This window comes from Galeopterus variegatus, unplaced genomic scaffold (genome assembly GCF_000696425.1).
Source record: "Galeopterus variegatus unplaced genomic scaffold, G_variegatus-3.0.2 Scaffold770, whole genome shotgun sequence".
Classification (NCBI taxonomy): Eukaryota; Metazoa; Chordata; class Mammalia; order Dermoptera; family Cynocephalidae; genus Galeopterus; species Galeopterus variegatus.
In genome coordinates this window covers 183,571-210,773 of record NW_007726881.1, presented here as the reverse complement: position 1 = coordinate 210,773, position 27,203 = coordinate 183,571, and the positions used below count along the sequence as shown (strand labels likewise).

The window sequence follows — 27,203 nt, the reverse complement described above, 5'->3', positions numbered from 1 at the left end:
GGGAACTGGTCTGTATGTGGGATCCGAACCCTCGGCGGGAGCGCCACCGCGCTCTCAAGCGGCGCACTGTAGCAGTGTGCCACCGGGCCGGCCCAGGAACCATCTTTAAAAAAAAAATTATCATACAATTCTAATTATGAAACCATGGTTGAAAACCACTGCTGTGGCATATTCTGACCAAATAAGTTTTCAACATGTCTCTAAATTAAAAAAATACATGGACGGGATTTAATTTTGTGCAAAGATAGTTTTCAGTGGATATTTTTTCCATTCAAATACTTTATTAATCTATTTCTGGATCTTAATCAACTCTACTTATGGTCTAAGGGAAACTGCATAAGTGTTCACTCATTGCAACCTGAACAACAGAAGCAACGAAAGTCCTGCTGCTTTGAGTTTTGTAGCTTGTCAAAATGTCAAGAGATTTGGCATCAAAACCTCATTTTAAAAGAAATGCCTTGAGGTGCTAATGGGATATTCAGAAAGCCACTGGAAAATTCCATGCCAGCATGGGGAGGCTTTGTGGTTAGTCTAAGAGACCCTTTCCAACTCATGAAGAAGGTCTTTGTGTGGAACCGCCTCCTGCCTGTCCCTGCCACGGGCCGCTAGAAATCACTGTTCAGCTGGCAGAGTATGGAGCCTTCCGCGGAGCTCTCTGTTCATTTTTCTTTCTTTCCTGTTAGCTGCTATTTTGGGGGCCAAGTTATTTTGGAGTACAAGGTGCCTCAACACCTCTCCACACAGTCTGGAACAGAAACGTCTTCAGCTTGAACAGGTGACTGCTGTGTCCTTGTGGATGTTTGCCAAACCCGTGTCATAGAATCAATTGCCACACATTAAAGGCTGAACAAGAAACAGTCCCAGTGCTCAAGGAGCTTAGATTCTGTTTTGTTAAGTATCAAGTGTGTAGAAAAAGAACATATGTTCAAAAGATTAGAAAATTGCTGTGCAGTGGTCTGAGGTGAGCTTCCAAACTTAGGTCACTCTCCCACAGAGCAGCCCGTCCCCATCCTCTGGCACTTGTCCTCACTTGAATTGTGGATGGCATTGTGTGGCATTTTGCTGTTCACTCTCCTTTTCTTGTATGCCAGTAGCTAGATTGGAGACAAGAAGCAGAGTCTGTGCTTCATGTTTCGTGAGGATGTTTTGGAATGTGTTTTTTTTGTTGTTTCTTGGTTTGTTTGCATTTGATTTACTTTTCCCACATGCTTGGCACAATCCTCGGTACTTAGTAAATGTGTGTTGTTTGGTTAGGAGGTTCAAAGTACTAAAGAGAAGTGGGACCACACAAGACCAGTGTGTTCACATGAGCAGTATACTCAAGAGGGGTGGCATCTGAACATGGACGGCTGCAGAGAAAATAGAAACCAAACACTCTGCACTATTACTAGCACTCTCTCTCCCCAACCTCAGACATCCCAGTTTATTCTAACTCTTTACATTCCAATGAAGAACCACTGCCCTAGATGACAGCTAAGGTAGGAGCAGCCAGCTCCTAGGTAGCAGTGAGTCTCTTCATGGTAACAGGCAGCTTATTAGCATGTCTTTGGAGCAGACGTTTGATTAGGCAAACCTCATTCCAAGAGCTAGTTACTTATATTTATTTATCCGTTTTCCAGCCATGTGTAATTCTCTCTTGAAATTCCTAACTGCCACTCAGGGATAGATTTTAAAATATGTTGTCATTATGTAGATTAAGTAATGTTTCCCATTTGTAATTTGTTGTGTCGATTGATGCAGACCACACTTTGCAAGCATAATAGTGCAATTTAATTTGTTTAAATATCATTAATATCAATATTTTATAATGTGCCATGCTTAGAAATAGAAATATTATAGTCAGAGAGTGTAGCAACTAATGGGAGGGAAGCCGGAGAGCAAAGAGCTGCTGGTGAGTTCTCCCGTTTATAAGTGTTTAACGAGTCAGAGGAGGCTGGATAAGTTAAGTGTCTGTGTAACCAAATTACTCCCTCTGTTCTTAGCTTTTAATATAGTCATACATCCCCATTTTAGAATCACATAAAAGTCAGCTTCACCCAGCCCCTGTCACAGTTGGTATGCCAACGAGCCCCTTTCTTCCCTCATCTATTAGCATCTCTGCTCTGGTCTCTAGGTCTTTGTTTCCCTGCTATGACACTTCAGCTCCAGATATTTCACCTAGGCGGCTTCTCCCACCCTGACAGCCATTTGGCCTGTATCTCTGCCTCACGTCTCCTCCCCCTGCTTTCACTACACTTACTGTTTGGAGAGAGAGAGGGAAATAGAGTCAGGTCTCCTGCCATCCTCTGCTTTGCAGATTCAAATAGGATACCTGGCTACTGGGTGTGTTCCTTTCCTAACCTTGTCATCCAGGAGAATTGAGCAAAATCAACTTTTGGAACAAGTAAAATATTCAGTTAGCACATGCCAGGTTATAACACACCCTTTTATTAGGATTTGCCAGACATGGCTAAGGGCTAAGAATGCAGAGCCGTGACCTCAATGAGCTTTCAGTTTATGGAGGAGTAAGCTGAGTTTTTTAAAGTACAAATTATTTGTATTTGTGAAATTAATTAACTTTAATATCATAATATTTATAACAATTGTGATACACTGTGATAGATATTTTGAATAAGGGAGTACTGGCATACAGAGGAGAGTTGTTTTAGAGGCCTGAACTGGGCTTTGAAAAATTAACAGGTTGAAAATTAACATGTACACTCAAGAGAACGTAAAATATCACCAAAGAGGAAAATCCCCAGGAATCTTGCACTGTTTATCCAATCTGTAACAAACCACTAAAGAGAAGTCAGTAAAACCTTCCACTTTCCAATGAGAAATGAATGATTTGGGAAAGGGAATAAAAAGATATAAATTGCTAGAAGGAAATATTGATGAAAAGATTAAAAGAACCATTGTACTCTGGCTTGAGAATGATTGTGGCTATTTGTGCACACAAATTAGTTTAAAGTTAAAAAAAATGCTTGAATTTGATTTAACAGTGGGTTATTTTGTAAGCAAAATAACAGAATTCAGATGATTGTTTACAGAATAATCTTATTTGAATGGATTTAATGCATATCAAGAAAATAGTCTTATAGAAATTGGTGTGTAGAAACCATTTAAAAACAGATTTCCTGTTAAAATAAATTTTCATCTAAACAATGGTGTATCCTAAGGAAATAAGAAATTTAGAAAAGTATCAGCTAATTCATCAATTAGTTCAATTGATTCTGTCATGATAATAAAAAACCACAGTTACCCTGATCTTATTTCAGCTGAACACTGTGCATATTTGCTAGTGTTGCTCCCTCCAAGTTGAAACCTTCATTTTTTTGTGCCATCAATCAAATATTATTTTGAAGAACTATTTGTCCCCCACTCATAGTCTGTGACATTTGAATGGTTGACTCTATGCTGGGTCCAAAGGTAAACATTAGACTCCCCCATGGACAATCAGAGCATTAAGCTGCCCTGGTTACAAAGGTTGACTCAGACCTCTGACCCTGTAAGAACTACTTTGGCCCTTGAAAACAGATTGCAGGGAAAAAGAAAAGTGCTCTCTTCCATTGGACTTGAACTTTGGGGGACATGAGGCTAGGTCTCTGGAGCAAGCCATCTTGCCAGGACCAGGAGAACAAAACATGGAGACAACAGAGAGAAAGCAATCAGGAGACGAGGAGGGAGAAACTGGTTTCTAGAGTCATTTTTTGGTTGCCTGAATCAATTGATCCCAAGAGTCCATGGACTTTTCAGCCATAAGAATTAAAAAATTCCCATTTTGCTTAAACTAGTCGGACTTGAGTTATTGTCATTTGCTGTAGGAACAATCCTGATACAAACTGATTGGATATCTGTATTTTTAACCTTCAATAATATCAAATTCATGTTCAGCTTTGTTGTGCACAAAAGTAATGTCTGGTGTATTTCATTGCATACTTGGGAAGTTACATGTGGTTATTTAGAAAGGCAGCATGGTGAAGGAAAAAGTCAGATAGACCTAGATTTTAATCCACACTCATCACATATGTATTGTATAACACTGAGCACGTCATTTCCACTCTTTGAGCCCTTATTTCCTCACATGTTAAATAGAAACAGTAATGACTACCTGATAGGGTTCTTATGAGGCTTGAGTGGGACAATATATTGTGTGACAAAAGAAGAGTAATGGCAGCTGGAATGTTGTGAATCAAACCTATGATATTTCAGTGCCTTTGCATATAGATCACTCAGTTACAATCATGTTTATGCAAGAATAGTAACAACTAACTAATTAAATAAATGAACACTAGGATATATCCAAAAATTCATGGAAAAAAATAGAATTAAAAGATAATATTAATCTTTCCATGAACTTTTCAAAGTATCCTCATGAAGCTGTGTGCAGTTATCATCAAAATTGAAATCCTTTGCCTGATATTGTGCTAAAACCTCCTAGCAGTGGACTAGCTATTCTTCCCAGCTTAATCCATCCCCTACACCGCCTATTCAATAACCCCTGAAGGTGTCCCATTGCATACAGATTATATTTCTTCCAACTTCATTTGAGGACAACTTTATCAAAATCATCAAAAGATGTTAAAAACAGAAGTTCCCATAGTCTACTGTAGACCTGCTGTGTTAAAATCCTTAGGAGCTTCTGAAGTACATGCCGGAGTTCAAGACCTGCTGGTACATAGAATAAAGACCACACTAATTGGCGTGGTACACAAAGCACTCGACAGTCCGGCATTTTCCAGAGTCATCTTTCTACCATCTGCATTCCAGCCACACTAAAAATTCTTGGCATTCTTTGAACATAAAATTCTCTTCGGTCATTAAATTTTCATATGTGTGATTATTTTCACCTGAAAAAAATCTTTCTGTTTACCTTTTAGGTAAATTCCTACTTTTCACTAGTAATAGAGATTAAATGAAATCTTCCATGATTCTCCCACTTCCACAGACAGAGTCATCTTTCTTTCTAGGACACTTTTCATTTTATGAATTATTTGCTTTACATGCGCATGACCTGTCTAACCTCTCCCGCTTCCTGTAATAAACTATAAGCAATCCAGATACTATCATTGTTATTTAACAAGGTACTCTATAGATGTTTGTTGAATAACTGAATGAGTGAATGAGTGAATGACTTATTGTACCAGGTACTAGGAACACAGTGATATATAGGCAAGATGGGGATTTTCAATGCAGTTGGGGAATTAGATCTTTCACCTAAAATGTATTTAAAAATATAAGGCTTGCATGTGTTAAGGGACTAATGACTTTCCCAAAGATAAACGATTTTACCTCATAATGAAAGTAAGAGTTGAGTGTTGAAAGAGAATAGGCAAGCATTAGAGACAGGCAGGTATAGTGCAGATTGTTCAACGAATCTGGATATTTTAAGAAATTTAGAATCTTTCTATAAAAATTTTTTTTTCACAAGGGACATTTACAGTGCACCTATGTTCAGAGAGACCATAGGAAACCTCAGAAAATGGAAATTCGAATTAAAAGCTTAAGCTTTTAGAAAGGAATATGGTAAAGAATTTTTTTTTCCCAGAAGAATTATACTGTTCTTTAGATATCACACCTATTTTTTCTACTGTTGTTGAAATGAGAAAGGAGAGTCGGGACATGTGGGTTTGTAATGTGACCTCTACCTATGTGGCAGCATGCAGAGGAGTGTCCCACCATATATTTGAAATTTGAGTGACAAGCAGATGATGAGCCAATTAACATTAAAAGAGAAAGTGTCCTTAAGCAGTGTATGGGAAAAATTAAGTGGAAAGGAGCCTTTTAATTTTTTTCCTGCTTCCTCTAAATATTGCTGTTAATTGAAAAATAGTTACTGTTATTAACACAACATGTTCTTAGGACATGGGAGTATTAGAGTTAAAAAGCTGTGCAGGTCTAAAGAAAAGAATCAGTGTCCTGCTATTGCTGTAGCATCAGCTATAAAGATGTGTCTGCTCCTTTGCAATCGTTGTTGACTAATAGGTAGAGAAGCTGTAAGGACCCAACATGAGCAAGCCATGTTTACAATCGGAACATCTGAGCATTGTTTATAGATGCATGTTTATAGGTGGAATAAAAGCTATTATATGATATTCTGCTCCCATAAAGATTCCATGTTAAAATAAGTTTGACAACATGAATTTTAATGAATGTTAACCTGTTTCTTTAATCCTGGAAATCTCACATATATACTTGTATGTACACGGGGACTTCAGAAAGTGTGTGGAAAATGGAATTAAAAGATAAAAATAAAACCATATAAACTTATTTCTCAACATAAGCTCCATCAAGTTCAAGACACTCTGTAAGTGATACCAGCCATTTAGTCCATCACTAAAGAATGGAGGGTTCTGGGAATTTAACCATGTCAGTGCAGTCTTTTTTATGTTATTAACTGAAGAAATATGGGTGCCCTTTAAAGATTTTTAAAGATTGGGAAACAAAACAAAGTCAGAAGGAACCAAATCAGGATTGTAAGGTAGATGCCTAATGATTTCCCATTGAAACTTTCCCAAAATTGCCCTTTTTTGATGAGAAGAGTGAGCAGGAGCATCATCGTGGTGGAAAAGGACTCTCTGGTGAAGATTTCCTGGGCGTTTTTCTATTATATACATATTTTAATTTTATTGAAACATATTGATTGTACACATTTTGGGGGTACAGAGTAATAATTCAATACGTGTGTACAATGTGGATGATCTAACCAGGGTAATTAGCATATTCATCATTGCAAAACTTAATTATTTCTTTGTGATGTGAACATTTGATCTCTTCTCTGCTAGTTGTTTGAGAACATGCTGTAAATCATTGTTAATTATAGAGATTCCTGGGTCGACTATACAGCAGTAGGATTTATTTTTCCTATCCAGCTGTAATTTTGTGTTTATTAACCAGCTTCTCACTTTTCTCCCTACCTCTTCCCCTTCCTCACCACAGTTCTCTCTCCTTTTAACAGTTGATCTTATTTATTTATTTTTTGTTTTGTTTTGTTTTGTTTGCTCCCACATATGAGTGAGAACATATGTTTTTCTGTTAAAGCTTTGTCTAACATTCTCAAAACACTCTCCTAATAAGCAGATGTTATATTCCATTGGCCTTCCAGAAAGTCAACAGTAAAAGTGCCTTGAGCATCCAAAAAAAACTCTTGCAATGACCTTTGCTCTTGACTAGTTTGCTTTGGCTTGACCAATTCCGCCTTTTTTTGGGGGGTGGGGGGGACCGGTAAGGGATCCCAACCTTTGGCTTGGTGTCACCCGCACTGCGCTCAGCCAGTGAGCGCACCGGCCATCCCTATATAGGATCTGAACCCACGGCGGGAGCATCGCTGTGCTCCCAGCACCACACTCTCCCAAGTGAGCCACGGGGTTGGCCCCCAATTCTGCCTCTTGATAGCCATTGCTTTGACTAGGCTTTGTCTTCAGGATTGTAATAGTAAAACCATATGTCATCTCAATGTTACAATTCTTCAGAGATGTGTTTCCAGGATCTTGATCTCACTTGTTTAAAATTTCTAAAATCTCTGCTCTCCTCTGCAGCTGATCTGGGTATAACAGTTTTGGCACCCATTGAGCAGAAAGTTTTCTCAACTGTAATTTTTCAGGCAGAGTTGTGAAAGGTAAACCAATTTTTTCTTTCTTTTTTTTTATCTCAAGCTTCCTTCCTCCCAATTGCCTGGGGCAATTAAGATAGCTATAGTGATGGTTAATGTTTCTATTGTTTCTTCTGTTAACTGTAGGTCCTCTTCAATTAAGGCACAAATAAGATTAATTTTTCCTTGCAAATTGATGTGTATGGTCTGCTGCTACAGGCTTCATCTTCAACATTATCTTGACCCTTCTTAAAATGAGTTATCCATTTGTAAACTGCTGATTTCTTTGGGACATTGTCCCCATAAACTTTTCATAAAGCATCAGTGATTTACCATTCTTCCACTCAAGATTCATCATAAATTTGATGTTTGTTCTTGCTTCAATTTTAGCAGAATTCATCTTGCTGTGATAGGGGCTCTTTTCAAACTGACGTCTTATCCTTAGTGCCTCAAACTAGATCCTGTTCAGACATGTTATAACAAACTAATATGAGTTTATTTTGGTGCAAAAAATTTTGCTATACATGCACAGTTTTTTCATGATACCCATTTTTCATAAACTTCTTGAAGACCCCTCATGAATATCATGTGTGTATGTATGTGTATGTGTATATATACACATATATATATCAATGTCTCACAAATATATTTGACTAAAGATCTTTTAAAAATTGAATGTTTCATAAATTTACAGCTTTTTATTAACCACGAAGATGCTGCTATCTGATCTATTCAACTGAAATCTGATCTATTAAATCATTTGTGAGGTTTGCATGGGATATTGCTTGATGTGGCCAAATAACCTGCCAGGCCCACCTGTTTCTCAGTGACAAGGTGCATTATCCATACTGTAGCCCCTGCAAATGTTTTACTGGAGAACAACTGAAATGGGACTAAATGAATGATACTTTCTGAATTTGTAAAATGACCCTTAAAATGACAGCAGGAGGAGCTTCCTGTTAGCTCCACCATTGCACTTGCTTGGATAATTATGCTGTTTTAGCACTGTGCTTTTTTTTTTTTTTTTTTTTTCTCATTTACTAAATAAGTTGAATGTCAGGTGCATGGTGCTGCAGGGAAAATTGGATGATCCAAAGAGGCAGCACTAAGGGAGGTTCTGGTGATAAATATCACAGCCTGATCTCAGTGATTGGGATGCAGAAGCAGGATGCCAAGAGTCTTGGAAAGAGTAACCAGGGATCTGTGAAGCACAAAGTAGACTAAAGCACATGGGAACAAATGTAGGACCTATTACTAGAATTGGAATAAATGACAGGGCTTGATCCCACAAGGGACATGGCAAGAGCTGAGTTTCTGGAATTAGTATACAGAGTAGTGCAAGCATCAATGATCCTTGAATTTTGATATACATGGGTACTTGAAAAGTTTGTGGAGAAATAGAATTGAAATACAAATCTTTGCATAAACTTTTTGAAGTACCCTTGTATAATCAGCCACAGTAATGAGAACTTCATTCATCAGTTCTCAAATATCCAAACATGCAATATTTGGGGTTTAGGGGTTAGCAAGAAATTGGTAAAGGGCCACAAAATGATTAGATTTAGTAATGATAAATGTAGTAATTATCTTGATTTCAGCATCACATATTGCATACAGTTATTAATATTCCATGCTTTACTTCACAGATATGTACAACCAATTATGTTTCAATTAAAAAAGTAAAACAAAAACAAAAAAAAGAGAGCAAATGAAATCAGACTCTTCTGAGTTTAAGGCTTATATATCCAGCTGCAAAAAATAGGCATTATTTGAGATAAATTTTCAATCAGTGCCAAGCATTTTTGCAGCCTGCATCTTTCTATTGTTAAATGGTATGTTTAAAGATTGCAAATCTATTGTTTACATGGTCAGAAAACAAAACAAAATCACAGTGATAAAGTTCATTCTAGTAGGAAGAATATAAACATTCCATTCCAGAGCAGTAAGGCCTGACCTGCTTCCCACTAAAACAGAGCACTCAACTGTGCATAGTTATATTGACTGGGCTTTGAATCTGTAAAGCAGTCCTTTCAGAGAATATTTTCTAAAATTAATGATGTCATTTAGGCTTCATACTGAACTCAAGAAAATATCCTGACACAGAAGCCCTTGCCACCTCATTTTGTTGAACAAAGTGTGGGTAAGATTCAAGTAAACAATATTTGAGTTCAAAGGCGGGGACTTGGGGTAAGAACTGTCACTGGGGAAGTCAGTCTCTATACCCAGCAGTACTCTCACCTAATGAAATTTTTATGAAAGCTATGTTTGTATCTTATTTTCTGCACTAGGACTTTTTAAGTACTAAAACTGCATAGAAATTCATATAATTATACCTATAATTACCTAATAATTGGCATAATTAAGCAAGGGCTCCTTTGGGAGGATACAACTGACCAGTTCCACCTGCAGTTAGCTAATTTCAGGAGCTATTATTTCTGCATACAATTTTTTACACCTGCAGTTAATTGCAAGGGCTAAAGGTAAACTTAGGACAAAGGTGTCTGTGTGACCCTTTCCCCTAATGCTTGTGTGCTTTATACCACTACATAGCGTCTTATGCTTAATTCAGCCATATTTTAAATTCTCAAAAGGTAAAGTGTCTTCCTGAAATGACATGGATACTTTGGGTGACTGTGGTATTCTGCTCACAGAATATCAAGTAGTGTTTCTTGGAGAAAGAATGAATCCAATTTAGGGCTCATAGCCAAAAAGGAATTATTAGACTTCTATAAAATAAACAGAGAGAGTGTATTTGATAGAGTAAGATGTACTTGAACGAACAGTTCATTGTAACTGTGCTTTTGGAGTTGAATCTTAAAAAAGTAAGATATTCTGATCTACCAAGTTAATTGCTTAGCATAATATTGAGGACACAATAGAAGTTCAATAAATGTATGGTGAATGGATGAACAAGCCTTGTAGTTACTTTAAGAATATTTCCATCTATGGATGATTGGATAAGGAAACTGTGGTATATATACACCATTGAATACTACTCTGCCATAAAAAGAATGAAATACTCCCATTTGCAACAACACGGATGAGCCTAGAGAAGCTTATGTTGAATGAGATAAGCAAAGCACAGAGTTATAGATGCCACATATACTCACTTATATGTGGGAGCTAAGAGATAAAGGAAGGAAGGAAAGAAAGACCACAGTAGTCCATTGGTCTTACAGAGGGAGGGAACATTCCTAGGGCTACAAAGTGGAGTGGAGGGCAAAGTGGAGTGGAGGGCAAAGTGGGAGGGGGAGGGAGGTTGGGGGACAATTGGGTGGGGGACACAGGGTACAAAAGTAATTTCTGGTCATGGGTATGCCCCCAGTATGAATCTGTCCCTCACATCATGGGCACGAGGGGTGACAATTAGCTTTGTATCTCATGAATATTCATAACAAATAAATAAATAACATTTTGAATCAGCATCTTGGCTTGTCACTAGAGCCATCTTGTTCAAACATCTTATGTTCTTATGCATATCACATGCTATTAAAGGATGTTTTTCTAAATATATAAAGCTATTACTGACTTGGCTCCTAAAAGAGAAATTCTTCAGTTTTTGGTATTACTAATCATTGAAGAAACTGGAGATAATCTAATTACAGAAAAAGGGAAAACTTTTAGATTGAGAAAAAAAGAATTATTCTAGATTATTCTGTTTTTAATGTGTTGTAACTCCCTAAAGTCTTACAAAATGCATTAAATTTAGATATAATTTGATGGGATCACAGCCCTGGGGGAAAAATTAACATCTCTGAGAAAAGATTTCCTTATTAAAGAATGCAAATAATTAAACGATTTGCTATAAACAATTAAACTGTTTGGTTATGAAATAAAGACAAAATGTGTTGTTCATGTGTTCCTTTGAGTTTGGCTCAAGATACAGAGTATGGTTGGCTCTCTTCTCACATGTTTGCTTCTCTTTCTTGTTTTCTTTCTCTTCTTATCTGCAGGGTTTTGATTCCTCTTGTGTTTTTTTTTAATAACAAATAATTTAGAAATTTTATCATAATTGAAAACGATTCTATAAACTACCTAGTGAGTGGGTAGGTAAAGAACACAGTTATTAGGACAAATATACATATATATCTTATATAAATAAACCGTGTGGCTATATACACACACACATATGCATGTATATATACACACACCATATATGTCTGTTTCTGTGTCTATACACATATGATATATCATATACATAATAAAATATATTATAATATATAATATTTATGTATAAATACATAATGATAAGATATGCATAATGAAATTACACTTTCTTAACAACATAGCTTAGAAATATTAGAGAAGACAAAATATATTTGTTTTAATTTAAAACAGTAGATTGTCTTTGGGTATAAATGATTCCCTATCGCTAATTAAGTTCTTTAGAATAAATTATTTATGACTCATGTCTCTAATATCAGGAATGTTTCAATTCTTTATAACATGCCTGTCCAGAATTTTGTCCCACAGGAAATAGAATACAGAGTAAAACGTGTTATTGCTACTGTGGTTAAATCTCTCTCCTCTATGAGTGTAGTCACATGAAAATAACTTTTTTGTCATGATATTTCATTAGTTTCAGACTTACCTAAATCCTAAAACTCCATTACTCCTCCTTCATCTCAATACCCTACTTATAAAAAAAAAAAAAAGATTCAACCATTCTTATATTAAGCAAAGCAGCAGTTGGAATGTTCATTGTCGTTGTTTTTGTTTCTGCTTGTTTGTTTTAGATGTCCCATTTTTACAAAGGCTTTGTTTAGTGACCTAGTCCAATGATATGCAAAAGCAGTGTATTATAAATGTTATGTAAATAGCTCTCTGCAAAAGAAGAAAGTAATGATTTCCTAAGTAGATTACTATGTTTCCCTTAATGTAGTCATAGCACATGAGTCCTTAGCCTGGGCTACCACTGACTGGGCTTTCTAGGTTATTGAGTTTTCAGCAAGTTATATATCATTAAAGAGACTCTTAGAACCAGCAATTTGCTTTTGGTAATGTTGTTTTGTTTGCCCACTTGATTGATGCTCTCTCTTAATACATGGAAGCACAATAAAAACTTTGACTAAACACTTAATTTGGCAGGTATATTCTTACGAGCTTTCTCTCTCCAATATCACTCTTGTGTATTCTAATACCTTAAAAGAAAAGTACATATTAAATAACTCTGTCCATGTGTGTGTACACACACACATACATACATACACACTGTTAATGGTGTTGGGAAAGGAGCTTGTTTTGTTCCAATTTTGATTTTTCATAGTGTTTGAAACACTGATTATTTTCCTAATCCTTCCGTTTCCTCTTTTACCTTTGATCCAGGTTTATTCCTCCATTTTTATTTTCAGTACCATCAAATAGAAACAGTCGTCTCTTTTTCTGTCTTCTTATCTATTTATGAAGGATTTATGAGGATTACTGAAAACCAGGGTTCTAACAGCAGTGCATCTATTTTTAGAATTGTTGGTGGCTGTTAAATGGTGTATAGCAATTCCTTTTAGGTTATTGTGAGCATAGAATAGAATTTTATGACCAACTAGAAGTTGCACTCAGAAAAATATTATTGATGACATTCCTGGACATTGTTTTATTTTTTTTTCCTCTCTGGTCTCTGGGGAGAGAGCAAGATACAGGTGCCTCAAAGAAGAGGAAGTGTGTTTGAGTTGTGGTTGTGTTATTTAACTTTTCTATATGTCTTTAATTGTAAAGTATATGCAATAACTAGTTCATTCTTACTTTCATGCACTTAATAAATAATAAATGCTTAATTTATGGGGAAGTTTTATGCACCTCATATTAAAATATATACTATATACTACCAATATGAGTTTTCTTTTCCCCCAATTTTAAGATATGTTGAAACAAATACCTGGATCTATAAGTAATAAATGTATCATTAGCATTCCTTAATGAGATTCTAAAATAAGAAGCTAAAAAGCATATTTCTTATGATCATATCAAACAACTTTCATATAAAAGCCATATAATAACATATCCTTTTAAGTGATCTCATATTAAAATAGTTAGAATTACTACATATGGCATACCTTTGTTTAATTATAAAATTTCACAAGGAAGAAATAGACATATTCAATTCATATATCTTCTTAGAACTGAAATTTGATTTGTTTAGTTATCTATTCATAAAAATCTTTTTTTCCTTCATTTTTTTCTAAGGCAGATTTCAAATATTTTTAAGCACTTATTTAATTTTATGGTGTTTGGTGCTATAAAAAGTTGTCAACACAGATAATACTATGGAAAAAAAAAATTTGAAATGTGAAACTTGATAATAAACCTGTCCATTTTTACTCATAGTTAACATTATTGGATAAACATTTCCCTAGATAAGTATTTGTTATTTGTCTAAGTCTATACCATTTCTACACATTCAATATACTTAGCTGAAAATTCATTATTTGTGGAAGTGCAGAGGAGATATGTGCTGGAACAAACATGAAGAAAAAGGAAATATTCATATCTCCTAGTGAGCTGCCTTAATTACAATTTATATTAACTTGTCAGTGATATTTAATTTCAGGTAGAGAATAAATTGGATTGCGTGTAAATGGATTCAAACACCTATCCCTATTTCTTTAAGTGTAATCACTGCATAGTCTCCATGTAATGTAATATAGCTTCAAAGTATCTTTTTACCAAATTTTCTTACTCTTTAGTTGTCAATATTCACAGTCTTTGCTTAATACTTTCAGACAGGTGCCTAACATATAAAGAGGTAATTATTAATGGAATAAACAATGATTTAATACTTCCTATGTGCCATTTACTAGGATTCAGCTACAAACAAAACATTCAAAAGCTTTGCTCCAATGAAGGTTATATACTAGTAAAGTAACTAGATTGCAAAGAAGCAAAAACATAAATGAATAGTTGCAGATAATGATGCATAATGTGAAGAAAATAAAGCAGGGCAAGAGGATGGAATGATCAGGGAAGACTTCTCTGAGATGGGGACATCAGAGCATAGCAAAGAAGGATGTAAAGGGGATGTCGCGGTTGGCGGCTTGAAGAAAGAATATTCTAGGTGAAGGAACAGCCCTGGAGGTAGGCACTTGCTAATCATGGCTGAGAAACAGTCAGGTGAGTGGTGTGGCTGGCGTGGATGAGGTACAAGGAGAGTGAGTGTTGGAGATAATTTCAGAGAAACAGGAAGGAATTGGGTCATTTAAGGTGCACTGGGCTGTGAATAGAAGAACTGCAGCTATGACGCGGAGCAGGGCAGGAGCCCCTGCATTGCTTAGAGGAGGAGAGTGAGTTGGTCTGAGCTTGTCTGATGAAGTATGTGCTATGGATCCTAGTCTCAAAACAGACCCGGACTATGTCTAGAGAGACAGAACATGTGTATAAAAAGTCAAATCTGTGGCACTGTCTGTTGAGTCTCAGGAGTTCAGGGGGCTGTGGAAGCACAGATTTGGGAAACTTTAGGGTGAGAGAGAGTAGGATCTGAACGGAGCTTTAAAGAAAGAATACTATTTAGATATGTGAAGATAGAGCTGGCCCAGCAGGAAAATCAAACAGATACTGTTTAGGCACAGTAAATGATATAACAGTGGTGTTTGAAAGCAGAAATAGCCAAAAGCAGTTCAACTAAAGCCAAGGAGAAAGGTTGAGGCTGTATGTAGAGGTAAAAATGGTTGAAATATCTGAAAGAATTTTGAGCAAGAACAATACAGGACTAATCTTATCCAGAAATTATACATTTTAACCAGAGATTAAAAATTATAATGCTAAGATTTTTAAGAAGACAGAAAGGAAAAGTACTGTATGTAATTTCAGGAGAACAACTTAGTTTTTGTAGTACATTCAAATTCCATATCTAATATGATTATCAGTGCTTTGGAAAACTTCTTTAGTATGTGTCCAGAGGAATGACATAGAGGTGCTTTTGAATGCTTTTATTTAATGCACCCTAGAAACTTACCATTCATATCAAAGAAATTACCCATTATTGTTCAGTGAGAGAATTTTTGTTCTTTAATATTAATGATACATTTGTTATTTACCTGACACAAGTTTCCTACAGCAATGCAATAAACTGAGCTCAAATAGTTCTAGCAAGCCTTTAGCTGTGGAGCAGTTCCTAGAACCCTACTAACCCTAATGTCTGGATAGGCCAAAAAACATGGGTTATTTAAACAAAAACAGGAGTGAAGAAGGTGATACACACAAGCTTTCATCATCATTGATCTAAATTCCAGTCCATGGACAGTCACGATCACAATTTGGTAGTAATATTAAGAAGGCAGATGAATTATTTCCATAGATGCAATACTAAAGTGCAATAAAATAATCCATGTGAACATTGTTCACTGTTCATTGATCACTTAACTTTGAGTTAATTATGTCTACCAGATGTCATGAAGCAGACATTCATTCCTGTAATGTTGAGAATTTTCATGAGTTTCTCATCATTAAGCATTTTTAATGCTTTTATGCTTCTATCTAAAGCCAAAGGTATTCTTTTTTGGATTAACTAAATAATTTATAACTGGCAAATGATCGATGTTAATAATATTTTTGAAATAGTGATAATACGTCTGGCTACCTGCTTAGCTTGCGAAACCCTATAGGCCCAATGACTTCTGGTTGCAAGCAAACATTGTTTATAGATTATAATCATGATAGGTTGATTCACATATGGTTAGAATTTCCAAGATGCCAGGTATATGGATGTTTAATTGAGCTACCCAACTTAATTTCTTTGGAACCATTACTCTGTTAATTAAAATTTCTGATCTATGAGGTAAAAGAATAAAACTTGAAATCAAATTGAAAATGGATTTTGGATTTGGATTATAATTTTTCACATGTTTCTAAATATTTGTAATCTATGTTACCTTGGGACTATATTCATTCATTCATTCATCTTTCTACAAATATTTTTCAGATATCTACTCTCTACTAAGCACTAGGTTAAGTATTGAGAATATAATGATGAAAATAAAAATGATGCCTACCCTCAGGGAGCATACACTCTAGTTTTAAATATGACAATAATTAAACTATCCCTTAGGTAAGTTCAGAAATAAAGTTGTGGTAAAGTTAAAAAGGAAAGAAAGATACATAAGGGAGGCGGGGCCAGTAGGATCAAGTGTCATGAAATCTACTTTCTAAGAGTTAGTCTGGTCTATATGTGCTGTATCCTTAAAAAATAACAATCCTTATGTCTTTTGCTCTGAGTAGTAATCTGTGACTATGATACTTCTTAGGGAGTTTAAGTTAAGCTTCAGATATTTGTTTCCATAAGCCCTTGATCTTAAGAGTCAGCTTTTCTATCTGGAGGACAGCAAGAGAAAAATCTGTTCAACCTTCTCAGATGTATGTGTTCTCTATTCCCACACAAGCACATGTTTGGTATCCACTTAAAGAGGGTATTTTGCTTGAGAACTGGGAGGGAACATCCAAATTCTAGCTGAAATGTAGCCATTAATTTGAATACCAGGGGAAAGTATTTCTACCTTTTTTTTAGTTTTGCATTATAATAGCAGCTCAACTAATGCATATATAATTTTCTTTCCCTTTTGCTTATCATGCACTGCTAACACGGACTTCTACAAAGGCTCAGGTTGGTGTTGCAATCTGTTTTGATCTTTACTGTTTTAATTTAGTGAAAAGAAGCTTTGATGTTTTCCTTCACAAGTCAGCTTTTTTTCTCTTTGTAAATCTTGATCAAAACATTGTTCACACATTCAAGAAAAAACTCCCCCCATAGGAGAGTCAGTTTTTTCTATGTTGCTATTGAATAAATTCCTTTACTTCAGCAAAATGACAATTTTAGAAACTCAGAAACTTGATTTATATCTGCTTAAATTTGCCATGCCTGGCTTATTTTATGATAGGAGGAAAACAATGCTCTGAGATCTCAGAATCAGCAGAATATATCAGGCTCTGAAAGATTTCTGATATCAATCTGCTCTGTACTTTCAGAAGGTATTAGATGGCATTGTGTACAGTCAACATAGCTCCAAACAGCATTGAGAATTCCATACATAGGTTTCTGTCCAGATGGTGATTCTAGGATCACCAATATCTTAGAAAATAGCAATCAGAAAATTGATACTTTCTCTCTCTCTCTCTCATTTCTTAAAAGCATTAATCTACTTTCAAGATTATATCAATATGTCATATAAATCTCTTTACATTTGTAGTTTTAATAAATCCACATGCTATTTATGTCCACCCCAATTCTTGTCTGAAATATTGTTGGTCATATAATGAATAAAACATCAGTAATGTTTTCAGAAACTGTATGTGTGGTAGATTGGAGTGATGTTTATGATGTTTTAGGGGCTGAAAACTAAGTACAGCTAAGTGAGTTTGTCAGTCACAGGAGAATCAGATTTTTTTTCATGTGCAGGGTTTTATAAGGAATAAGAGAGGAAGATAAAATGGCTAGGTAGTTTTGATTCCAGGTACTGGGGAGGGTGTAAGATGTACAATTCCAGGTCTACTTTGCCTTCTGCTAATTGGCAGCTAGGTAGCCGACTTTCAGATCCAAGAATTTTGTGATGTCATACCTTCTATTTCTGTCCAAGCTTCATCTAAATGCATAAGTTGGCTTTTTCTGGTCATATGGTGTGTAAAATCATGGCATGATATTCTTGGGTTTGGCTTCCATTTCATGCTCTAGCATGTACAAACAGCTTATATAGAGGATTAATTTGCTAAAATTAAATATTCATTTCACATTGTCATGTTTAACTTCCAAGATTGTTATAATGATTTTTCAAGATGAATACTTAGATTCCCATGTAAATTTTTTTCTCTGACTAGGAATAATGACTCTTTGCTAGAAAGGCTATATACTATGCTGCATGAAACATGCAACTCAGTGGATTGTTTCAGCTTATTACCCAAAATGTTTCATTGTGTTGACTTAAAGTCATTCCGTTTTTATAGGCGGAAGATGGCGGACATTTTCTTCTGAATTTATGACATATTTCTTTCTGAATAACCAATTATTTATCCTACTGATTAGTATATCTTTTTTTATTTAACTTTACAGAAAAAAAGATCACATTTGGAGTTTTCCTCCAAAACTTGATAACAATATAAAAGTTAAAATATGAAAAGTTTACTATAGTTTATAATGTTCTGTGTAAAGTGGACTGTGAAATACAGAAAAGGGGTCAGCAGATACAACCTTACAGGCAATAAGGTCTTGTCACAACTACTAAACTGCTACAGTAGCACAAAAGCATTTGTAGACAATACATACATGAACAAGCAAAGCTGTGATTCAATAAAACTTGATGATTTAAAGAAATAGGAAATGTCAGTGAAAATAGTGGAGAAAAGATCTCCTAAAATTCTTCCCTGCATAAAAGCAACAAGGACACTGACAATACTTATCAAAATCAAGTTCCTAGAATGCTGGAATTTTTTTTTTTTTTTCTGGTTTGGTGACTCTCTGTTTTGGGGATCCAACCCGCGACGTTGGTGTTACCAGCACCACACTCTCTCAAGTGAGCTAACTGGCCAGCTGAATGCTGGAAATTAATCAAAGGCTTGAAGCAATATAGGGAGTATTTATTCAGGAAAAATGGCTGAATCTCAGTAAGAACAGAGAGCTTTGTTGCTTTTTAACTTGCCCTGTTTTTATGTCCCTAACTCAAGCTCCAGAGTAGCCTGGAAAGAAGCTGCTCACAAGTTTGGTAAAATAAAAACAAAAGTAAAAACAAAAATGAAACAAACTAAACCAACAAAAAAACAGCAGTATGGAAGCCACTGAAGACGGCTGAACAGAGTTGCAGGTCTTTCAATGACCTATTCTTGAAGAATTGGCATTATTTGACCTGTCTGGTAGTCACCTGGAAGACCCCACTCACAAGGCTATCTTTGGCCTGACACAGAGCTGGCCCAATATGAATAGCTTTTTTCCCTGGAGATATGAGTCTGAAACAATCAGAGGCAATTGTGACTACTGGAGATTGTAGATAAGAGCTGGAATAAATAATAGGATAACAAAAAACTTAAAAAAGGAAAAACCTAAAAGGAAAAGCTAGAGTATGAGATTTCTAAAGGGGATTTTAAAAACTGAGAAATTTATGGAAATTAAAAGAACATTCACATGTGTAGGACTGTGGACATGCACAGGACTATTCACATACTCAGAAGAGCCCCAACAAGTCCACCCCAGGCTAACCTCGAAGTTTTCTGCAAGCAAAAAATGAAGACAAAAGCAGAGTTGTAAATTGCCAGGCTAAACATTGAATGTGTGCCCCAATGTGCAAATAGAGCCCCTTAGCGAAGATTGGTAAGCTTATGTATTCCAGGCATTAGAGAGTATCTCTGCCAAATCATTAAAGACATCATTAGACATGACAAACACATATATGTCACAGAATTAGTTCAAAAAAGTAGCTAACCACACAGCCAACAATAACAAGTGACAGCAACAACAAACACTGGTTTCTAGAGTTCCCATATTCTATTATTTTTAACATCTAGTTTTCAACAAAAAATTTTAAGACGAGCAAAGAAACACAAAGAATGGCCTGTACACAGGAAGCAGTCAATAGAAACTCTTTGAGGAAGCTGAGATGTTGGACTTAACTTGACAAAGATTTTGAATCAGCTATTTAAAATATGTCCAGAAAATGAAAGGAAATCATGTGTAAAAAACTAAACTATGAAAATGTTGTCAAACCAAATACAGTTTATCAGTAACCAAATAGAAATTAAAAGAGAGAGAAAATAGATATTCTGGAGGTAAACAGTACAAAAATTGAAATGAAAAATTCACTAGAGGGCCTTAGCAGATTTGGACAGGTAGAAAAGAAAGAATTCGTGAACTGGAAGATATGCCAATTTTGAATATCTAGTTTGAGAAACAGAAAGATTAAAGATTGAAGAAAAATGAGTAAAGCTTCAGAAATCGATGGGGCACTATGCAGCATACAAACGTACATTTAATGGGAGTCCCAGAAAAAAGAGGAGAGACAGAAAGGAGCAAAAAGAACATTTGAAAGATAAGGACCAAAAACTTCCCAAATTTGATGAAAAACATTACACATTCAAAAGGTCAGCAAACTCTAAGATAAATTCAGAGATATCTACACCTAGGCACATCATAATAACTGCCAAAACCAAACACGAAGAGACAATCTTGAAAGGAGCAAAAGAGAAGGGACTCATTATGTACAAATGATCATCAATATGAGAATTAACAACTGATTTCTCATTAGAAACCATAGAGGCCAGAGGCAGTAGGAAGACATCGAAATGCTGAAAAACAGACTGTCAAGCAGGAATTCTATATCCAGCAAAATCACTCTTCGTAAATCAAGGAGAAATTGAGAAACTTCCAAATAAACTAAAACAGAAAATTTATTGCTCAGTGTCTGGACTTACACTGAATACTAAAGAAAATCCTTCAAGCTGAAATGAAAGGATACTAGATAGTAATTCAAATCTACATGAAGAAAATAGAAAACACCAGTTAAAGGTAAAGCTAAAGGTAGATATGTAAGTACAGAATACTCAATACAACAGCAGCAGAATACACATTCTTCTCAACTGAACATAGAGCATTCTCCAGGATAGACCATGTGTTAGGACATACAACAATCTCAATAAATTTAAAAGGATTGAAATCACACAAAGTATGCAAGAGAAACTACAAAGCTACACTAATCAAGACTGACTGACATAAGGATAGGCCCATAACTCAATGGAGTAGAACTAAGAGCCTGGAAATAAACCCATGTATTTATGATCAACTGATTTTTGAGAAGGGTGCTGTATTAGTTTCCGATTGCTGCTGTAACAAATTATCACAAATTTAGCAGCTTAAACAACATGAATATATTTTCTTACAGTTCTGGAGGTGAAAAGTCCAAAATAAGTCTCAGAGGGCTCAAGTCAATGTGTTGGCAAGACTGTTTCCTTCTGGAGGCTCCAGGGAAGAATCTATTTCTTGCCTCTTCTAACTTCTAGAGGCTGCCCATATCCGTGGCCATGTCACTCTAATCTCTGCTTCATTTTCACATCACCTTCTCCAATAGCTGAACTATTGTGATCCTCTTGTTAGGGTCCTTTTAATTATTTCTGACCTGCCTGGATAATCCAGGATAATCTCCCTAACGCAAAATCCATAATTTACCATATCTTCAAAGTCCCTTTTGCTATATAAGGTAGCATTCACAGGTTCTAAAGACTGGGACGTGGGTATCTTTGTGGGGCCATTGTTCAGCCTAACACAGGTGCCAAGGCAATTTAATGAAGAAAGACTAGTCTTTTCAACAAATGGTGCTTGGATAACAGGATATCCACATGCAAAGAATGAATTTGGACCACTCTCTCACATCATATAAAGAAATTAAAAATGGATCAAAATGTAATGGCAAAAACTATCAAACTCTAAGAAGAAAACATTGGTTTAAAAACATTGGTCTTGGATTAGGCAATGGGCACCTAAAACTCAAGTAACGAAAGAGGAAAGAGGTGAATTGCACTTCATCGAAATTAAAAATGTTTGCAATTCAAAGGACACTGTCAAGAAAGTGTGAAGACAACCTGCTGAACAGGAAAAAATATTTGCAAATCATATCTGGTAAGGATCTAGTAGACAAATAGCATGATTAATAAATGGTCACAGGACTTGAATATACACTTCTCCAAGATATATCCTGGAGAGGATAAACAAATGGTCAATAAGCATGTGAAAAAAAGTGCTCCGATGCTAAACAGTGGTCATTTGGGAAATACAAATGAAAAACAGAATGAGATATCACTTCATGCCCACTAAGGTGCCTATAATCAAAAAGAAAGACAATAATAAAATGTTGGTAAGAATGTAGAGTAATGGTATCCCTAGTGCATTGTTGGTGGAAGCATAAACTTTTACACAGCCACTTTGGAACACCGTTTGGCAGTTCCTCAAAAAGGTAAACATACAATTTCCATGCAACTCCAGTCCTAGGTATATAACTGGGAGAACTGTTAACATATGTCCATGCAAAAACTTGCATATATGAAAGCAGCATTATTCATAAGAACCAAAAGGTATAAACAACCCAAATATTCATCAAGTGGAAGAATGAATACTCAAAATGTAGTCCATCCATATGATAGAGTACTAATCAGCCACAAAAAATAATGGGGTACATAATCTTGCTGCAACATGGATGAACCTTGAAATATGCTAAGTGAAAGTAGTCAGATACAAAAGGCCATGCATTATATGGTTCTATTATATGAAATGTCCATAAAAGATAAAACCCTAGAGGAAGAAAGTAGATTAGGGTATAGAGGGGAGTGGGCAGTGACTGCTGACATGTATGGTTTTTCTTTCTAGGGTGATGAAATAGTCTGGAAATAGAGGTAGTAGTTATGGTTACACAACTTTGTGAGTGTATTCTAAAAACACTGAGTTTTACACTTTAAAAGAGTGGATTTTATGATATGTAAATTTTATCTCATTTAAAAAGAAGAAATAAATAGGTGACAATTTTGGCCCATGGACCATAGTTTGCCAACCCCTACGCAGGAGAACAGGATCTGTATCATCTTTATTTATCCAGTGTCTAAGGCAATTCTGGGTCTTACCTAGTAGAGCATCATGAAATGTCTGGTGAATTAATAATGCATGAGTAAATGAGTAGGCACAGGAGATCGAACTCCAAATCTTTAAAGTGTGTACAGTCCATGACTGCTGTTATCAGATGACATTTATCTTTAATGAAGAGTAATTTGCATGATATTTATACTCTCTTTTCTTTCTATTTCTCATCAATACCTTTTATTGTACATTTTATGTAGTATGTGGTTCCTAAATAGTTAATGGTTTGATTTCAATTAAGGTTTTCAGCATAAGGCACTTTATATGTCTCAGCTATAAAATCAAAGACTTTTCCTTTATGGGAGGAATCATTTAATACTCAAAAGAAATGTCAAAAATTGACATGTCTGTGGAATTGTAAATACCTCTTTGTATCCTTATGGAAAATGGTAGTGATATTTTTGTAAGGACTGAGGTTGTTTTGCTGGCTTTGCTGTTATTAATTGGGCATCTCTTGCTCTCAGTAGTTATCAGGTGCTATTGACCATGAGAAAGAATAAAACTTCAAGGCATGCCTCTGTTTCTTTCAGCCACCACTCCCAGGTTTTGAGGGTGCACTGTTAGCAGGTATTCAATGTTTATTAGATTTACCTATATGGAAGTGAAACTGTATTTTTGGTAAAGAAAATAAGGCAGTTTGAATCGATGATTGTATAGTTTACTCCCAGCTGCAAAATTTCTTTGACTCCATGACTCAATGCTAATCTTACTCAAAACAAATGTTACTTATTACAGTGAACTCTCTCAACATTTTTAAACTTCATATGCCATTGCTGTACTTCTCTTGAAAGTGATAAGTATTAATGTCAGGTTATAGAGAGAAAATACTAGACCCCAAGAGTCCCGTAAGTGAGCTGCCAGAAAAATCAATGGCGGAACCTGAAACAAAACCCCTTTCTTACAGCTTCCTTTGTACTTCCTTGCTGACCAGACCACAGATAATCTTTCACACAGTGTAAAGGATCACTTACCCCATTACTGAAATGAAGCCACCCCAAAAGAGGACTGCATTATCCATTTAATAGGACCCAACCATGGAATGAAGGACAGGAATCCAATACAAGGAGAGTACTTGAAGCTGCCCATTTCCTAAATGGCTCTACAGATGCCATTTTATCAATCCAAGGGAGTATGTTTCCTGCTGAGGAGAAATATTTTAACAGACCCCCCAGTGAGATCCCAGCTCAGACCTAGAACCATGAGTTCTATACTTCCCAGAGTTCAGACAAGCATGCATTTATTATAAGCCTATCATGAATCCAGCACATGCCAGAGGCTACGTGCAACATAAGATATGTGCAAGAGATGGCCCATACCTCCTGAGAGATAAGTTGTCACCATGAACCTGGTCCCCTCATGCCAGCAGGTCTGCCTCTAATTAGGCATGATGAGCGCTGACCACCTTGCGTACTGCCGGCCCGGCTTTCAAGGGAAAAAGTTAATCCTTTTAGAAGCTTATATTTTTTTTTTAAATAATTCAAGGAATCCTTAATTGGGATAGGGAAGTGGGGTAATGTTGTCCAATTACTATCATCTATATTCTGAGAAATCAGAAATGAATTAAGAAATGAGGAAATTATGAATTCATATAAATCTAAGAATATAACAGAGACTGTGGATTCATTTGGATTTCTATTTTCCAGAACTGTTCAAATTTAGGGACTAGAATACATTTACAAGCAATTAGATTTGAATTATTGATACATAATGCTGAAATTCTTGTGGAATTAGTAACAAAGAGGACAAAAGTTTTAGCTTCAGGTATTACCAGCTTCATGGCTTAGTCTAAGTATGTTTTTCAGGCAGTATATTCAGAGAATATTTCTGCATTCTTTTATTCAGTATTTACTTAAATATACACCTACTGAGCACAGAACATAAACCAGAGACAACAGTGTAGAAAGTTCTTTTCTTTCCCTTTTCCCTTCCTTTCTTCCTCCTCTCCTTTTTTTTTTTTTTTTTTTTTTTTTTTTTTTTGGTGGGGCAGGTATTGGATATTTGTTGTAGAAATTATGGCTTTCCAAAATTCTTAGTTCTCCATTAATATCCCAGAAAGGCTGTTGTTGGTTGCACACACGTACATACTTATTTATGTTTTAACTTATCAAGGCCAAATTTGTAGAAACCTGTCCACTTCATATAAATGGGTTAATTGACCTTTCTGTAACACATTTAGAGCCTTCATTATGTATGTTGCATGTAGTTATATTTGCTCTTGTTAGAAGTGGCTTCTATCTTAACATAGGCTGTCTTTCTTTGGTTAACAAAATAATGTTTACTGAAATGGTGGCCAGGTACAGGTTGGCCTTAAACTATCACTATTCTTCAGCAATTGTCTTCTGTGTTTATTCTGTGAAGAGCCAAAGAGGTCTGTATCAGTCTTTTTCTTCCTCACTGCCTCAGAGCAAGAATGTTTGCAGCAAAATGCTCTTTATTCCATAAAGCAGCAGCTTTCAATTAGCCCTTAATAAGAGTCTCCGACTGATGAAATTAGGGTGGAAATCAGAGCCAAGATCCCAATTTATCACCATGTAAGTGAATGGCAGGGATTCCATTATCCAATCAATTTTGCCTCCCATTTTTGTAAAGGTCAGGCTGTGCCATCCTTGGTTATAAAACACAACTTTCAGCTCTATGTTCCACTTTAACTTTGTCCCAGGCACATTAGGTTTGTTAAGGGATCACTCATACTACGAGTTCATATTTTAAAAAGCCATTCTGTGCCATGCCTGGACTTGCATTTTAATGTTAGAGCACAATGCAGCCCAAGAACTGCTGCTTTGTACATTCATACTTTTCTGCAGAAGAAGAAAAAGTCCACTCTGCGTGTATGTGTGTGTTTGTACCACATAACATCTGTGGAAAAGGTCTATTTAGAGCATATTTTATAATTATTTTCCTATTCTCTTTTTCCAAACAATAAGGAAGTACTAATTTGTCTGTTTTTTCTTTGATGAAAAGACACTCCTCTCCCCCTGTCTATTATGACAGCAGGATCATTTAGAAATTAGCTAAATGAGGAATGGAGTTTGCAATTCTTATGTTTTTCCTTCTTTTTAAATTAGTCTTTCTAGACAGATTAAAGGCCATTTTTGAGGGCTTCTCCTTTTGTTCTGTTCTCTTTCACTTCCTGAAAGACTGTGGAATAAGTGATATATAACAACTCATGCATTGCAAAATAGGAAAGATTTGTCTGTGGTAATGACCTACAGACTGTAGCATGGTGGGCCCGGAGCTCTCACAGTATGATAAGAAAAACATGAAAAGGCATTTCTTGCCAATTATGAGCTTTCACTTTGGATGTGATCCTGGAAATCAAGCCAGAACCAGTTTTGAGCTTGCCTGCTGCAAATATTGGTAAGTTCTGAGCAAACCTTCCATGAACCAGACTGCTTTTCAGGTCACTCATGGCATCAAATTTATCCCAAGTAAGCCAACAAAGATGAAATAAGATGGTAAATATGTTATGGAGAAGTTTTCTGGGCAAATACCTGAGAGCTTCTCTGCTCTTCTCATTAGCAATACTCCCTGGAATTTAAGGCACTTGGGAGAAACTTCAGTGTGTACCTAGGTTCTAGAATATACTAATCTTTAATGATTCCAGAAGTTATCACTGGTGTTTTGATGATCTCTTATTTTCACTACCAAATCTTGCCGTCTCTTCTTCCCTGTATGCATCAGAAGCTTTGTGAAAATAGTGGTTTTGATTATTATTCCATAACCAAAACCTCAATATTCTTCTTTCTCAGCGCTCTCACACACTCTCATCTCCCTCACATTCAAGCTGACTTATTCTTCCCCAAACTTTATTTCTCTCTCCATATAAATCTCCAAGGTCTTAGTGGTCCCCATTGTCTACAAACAAAATCCTACCTCATTACATTTTCCCATTTACTTACCCCAGCTAGCTGCAGTCTCCAGACTTCCTCCTGTCTCCTCATGGCCCTGGTATGGTTTATGAGAATTACTTTTAGGTTTTGGTTTGTTTGCTTGATTGACTGACAAATCTTCCATCCAAAGTAGGTTATATTAGATTAATTCTAATGC

At 35.8% G+C, this 27,203-nt stretch overlaps 1 protein-coding gene across 1 annotated transcript in view; it reads left to right on the top strand.

Moving 5' to 3' along the window:
- LOC103590118 (thrombospondin type-1 domain-containing protein 7B-like) overlaps window positions 1-27,203 on the top strand; it is a 419,640-nt gene that overhangs the window by 288,325 nt on the left and 104,112 nt on the right. The window contains exon 11 of the mRNA XM_008572266.1: window positions 17,154-17,159. Coding sequence (XP_008570488.1) covers window positions 17,154-17,159 — 6 coding nt within the window. The remainder of the gene's footprint in view (window positions 1-17,153; window positions 17,160-27,203) is intronic.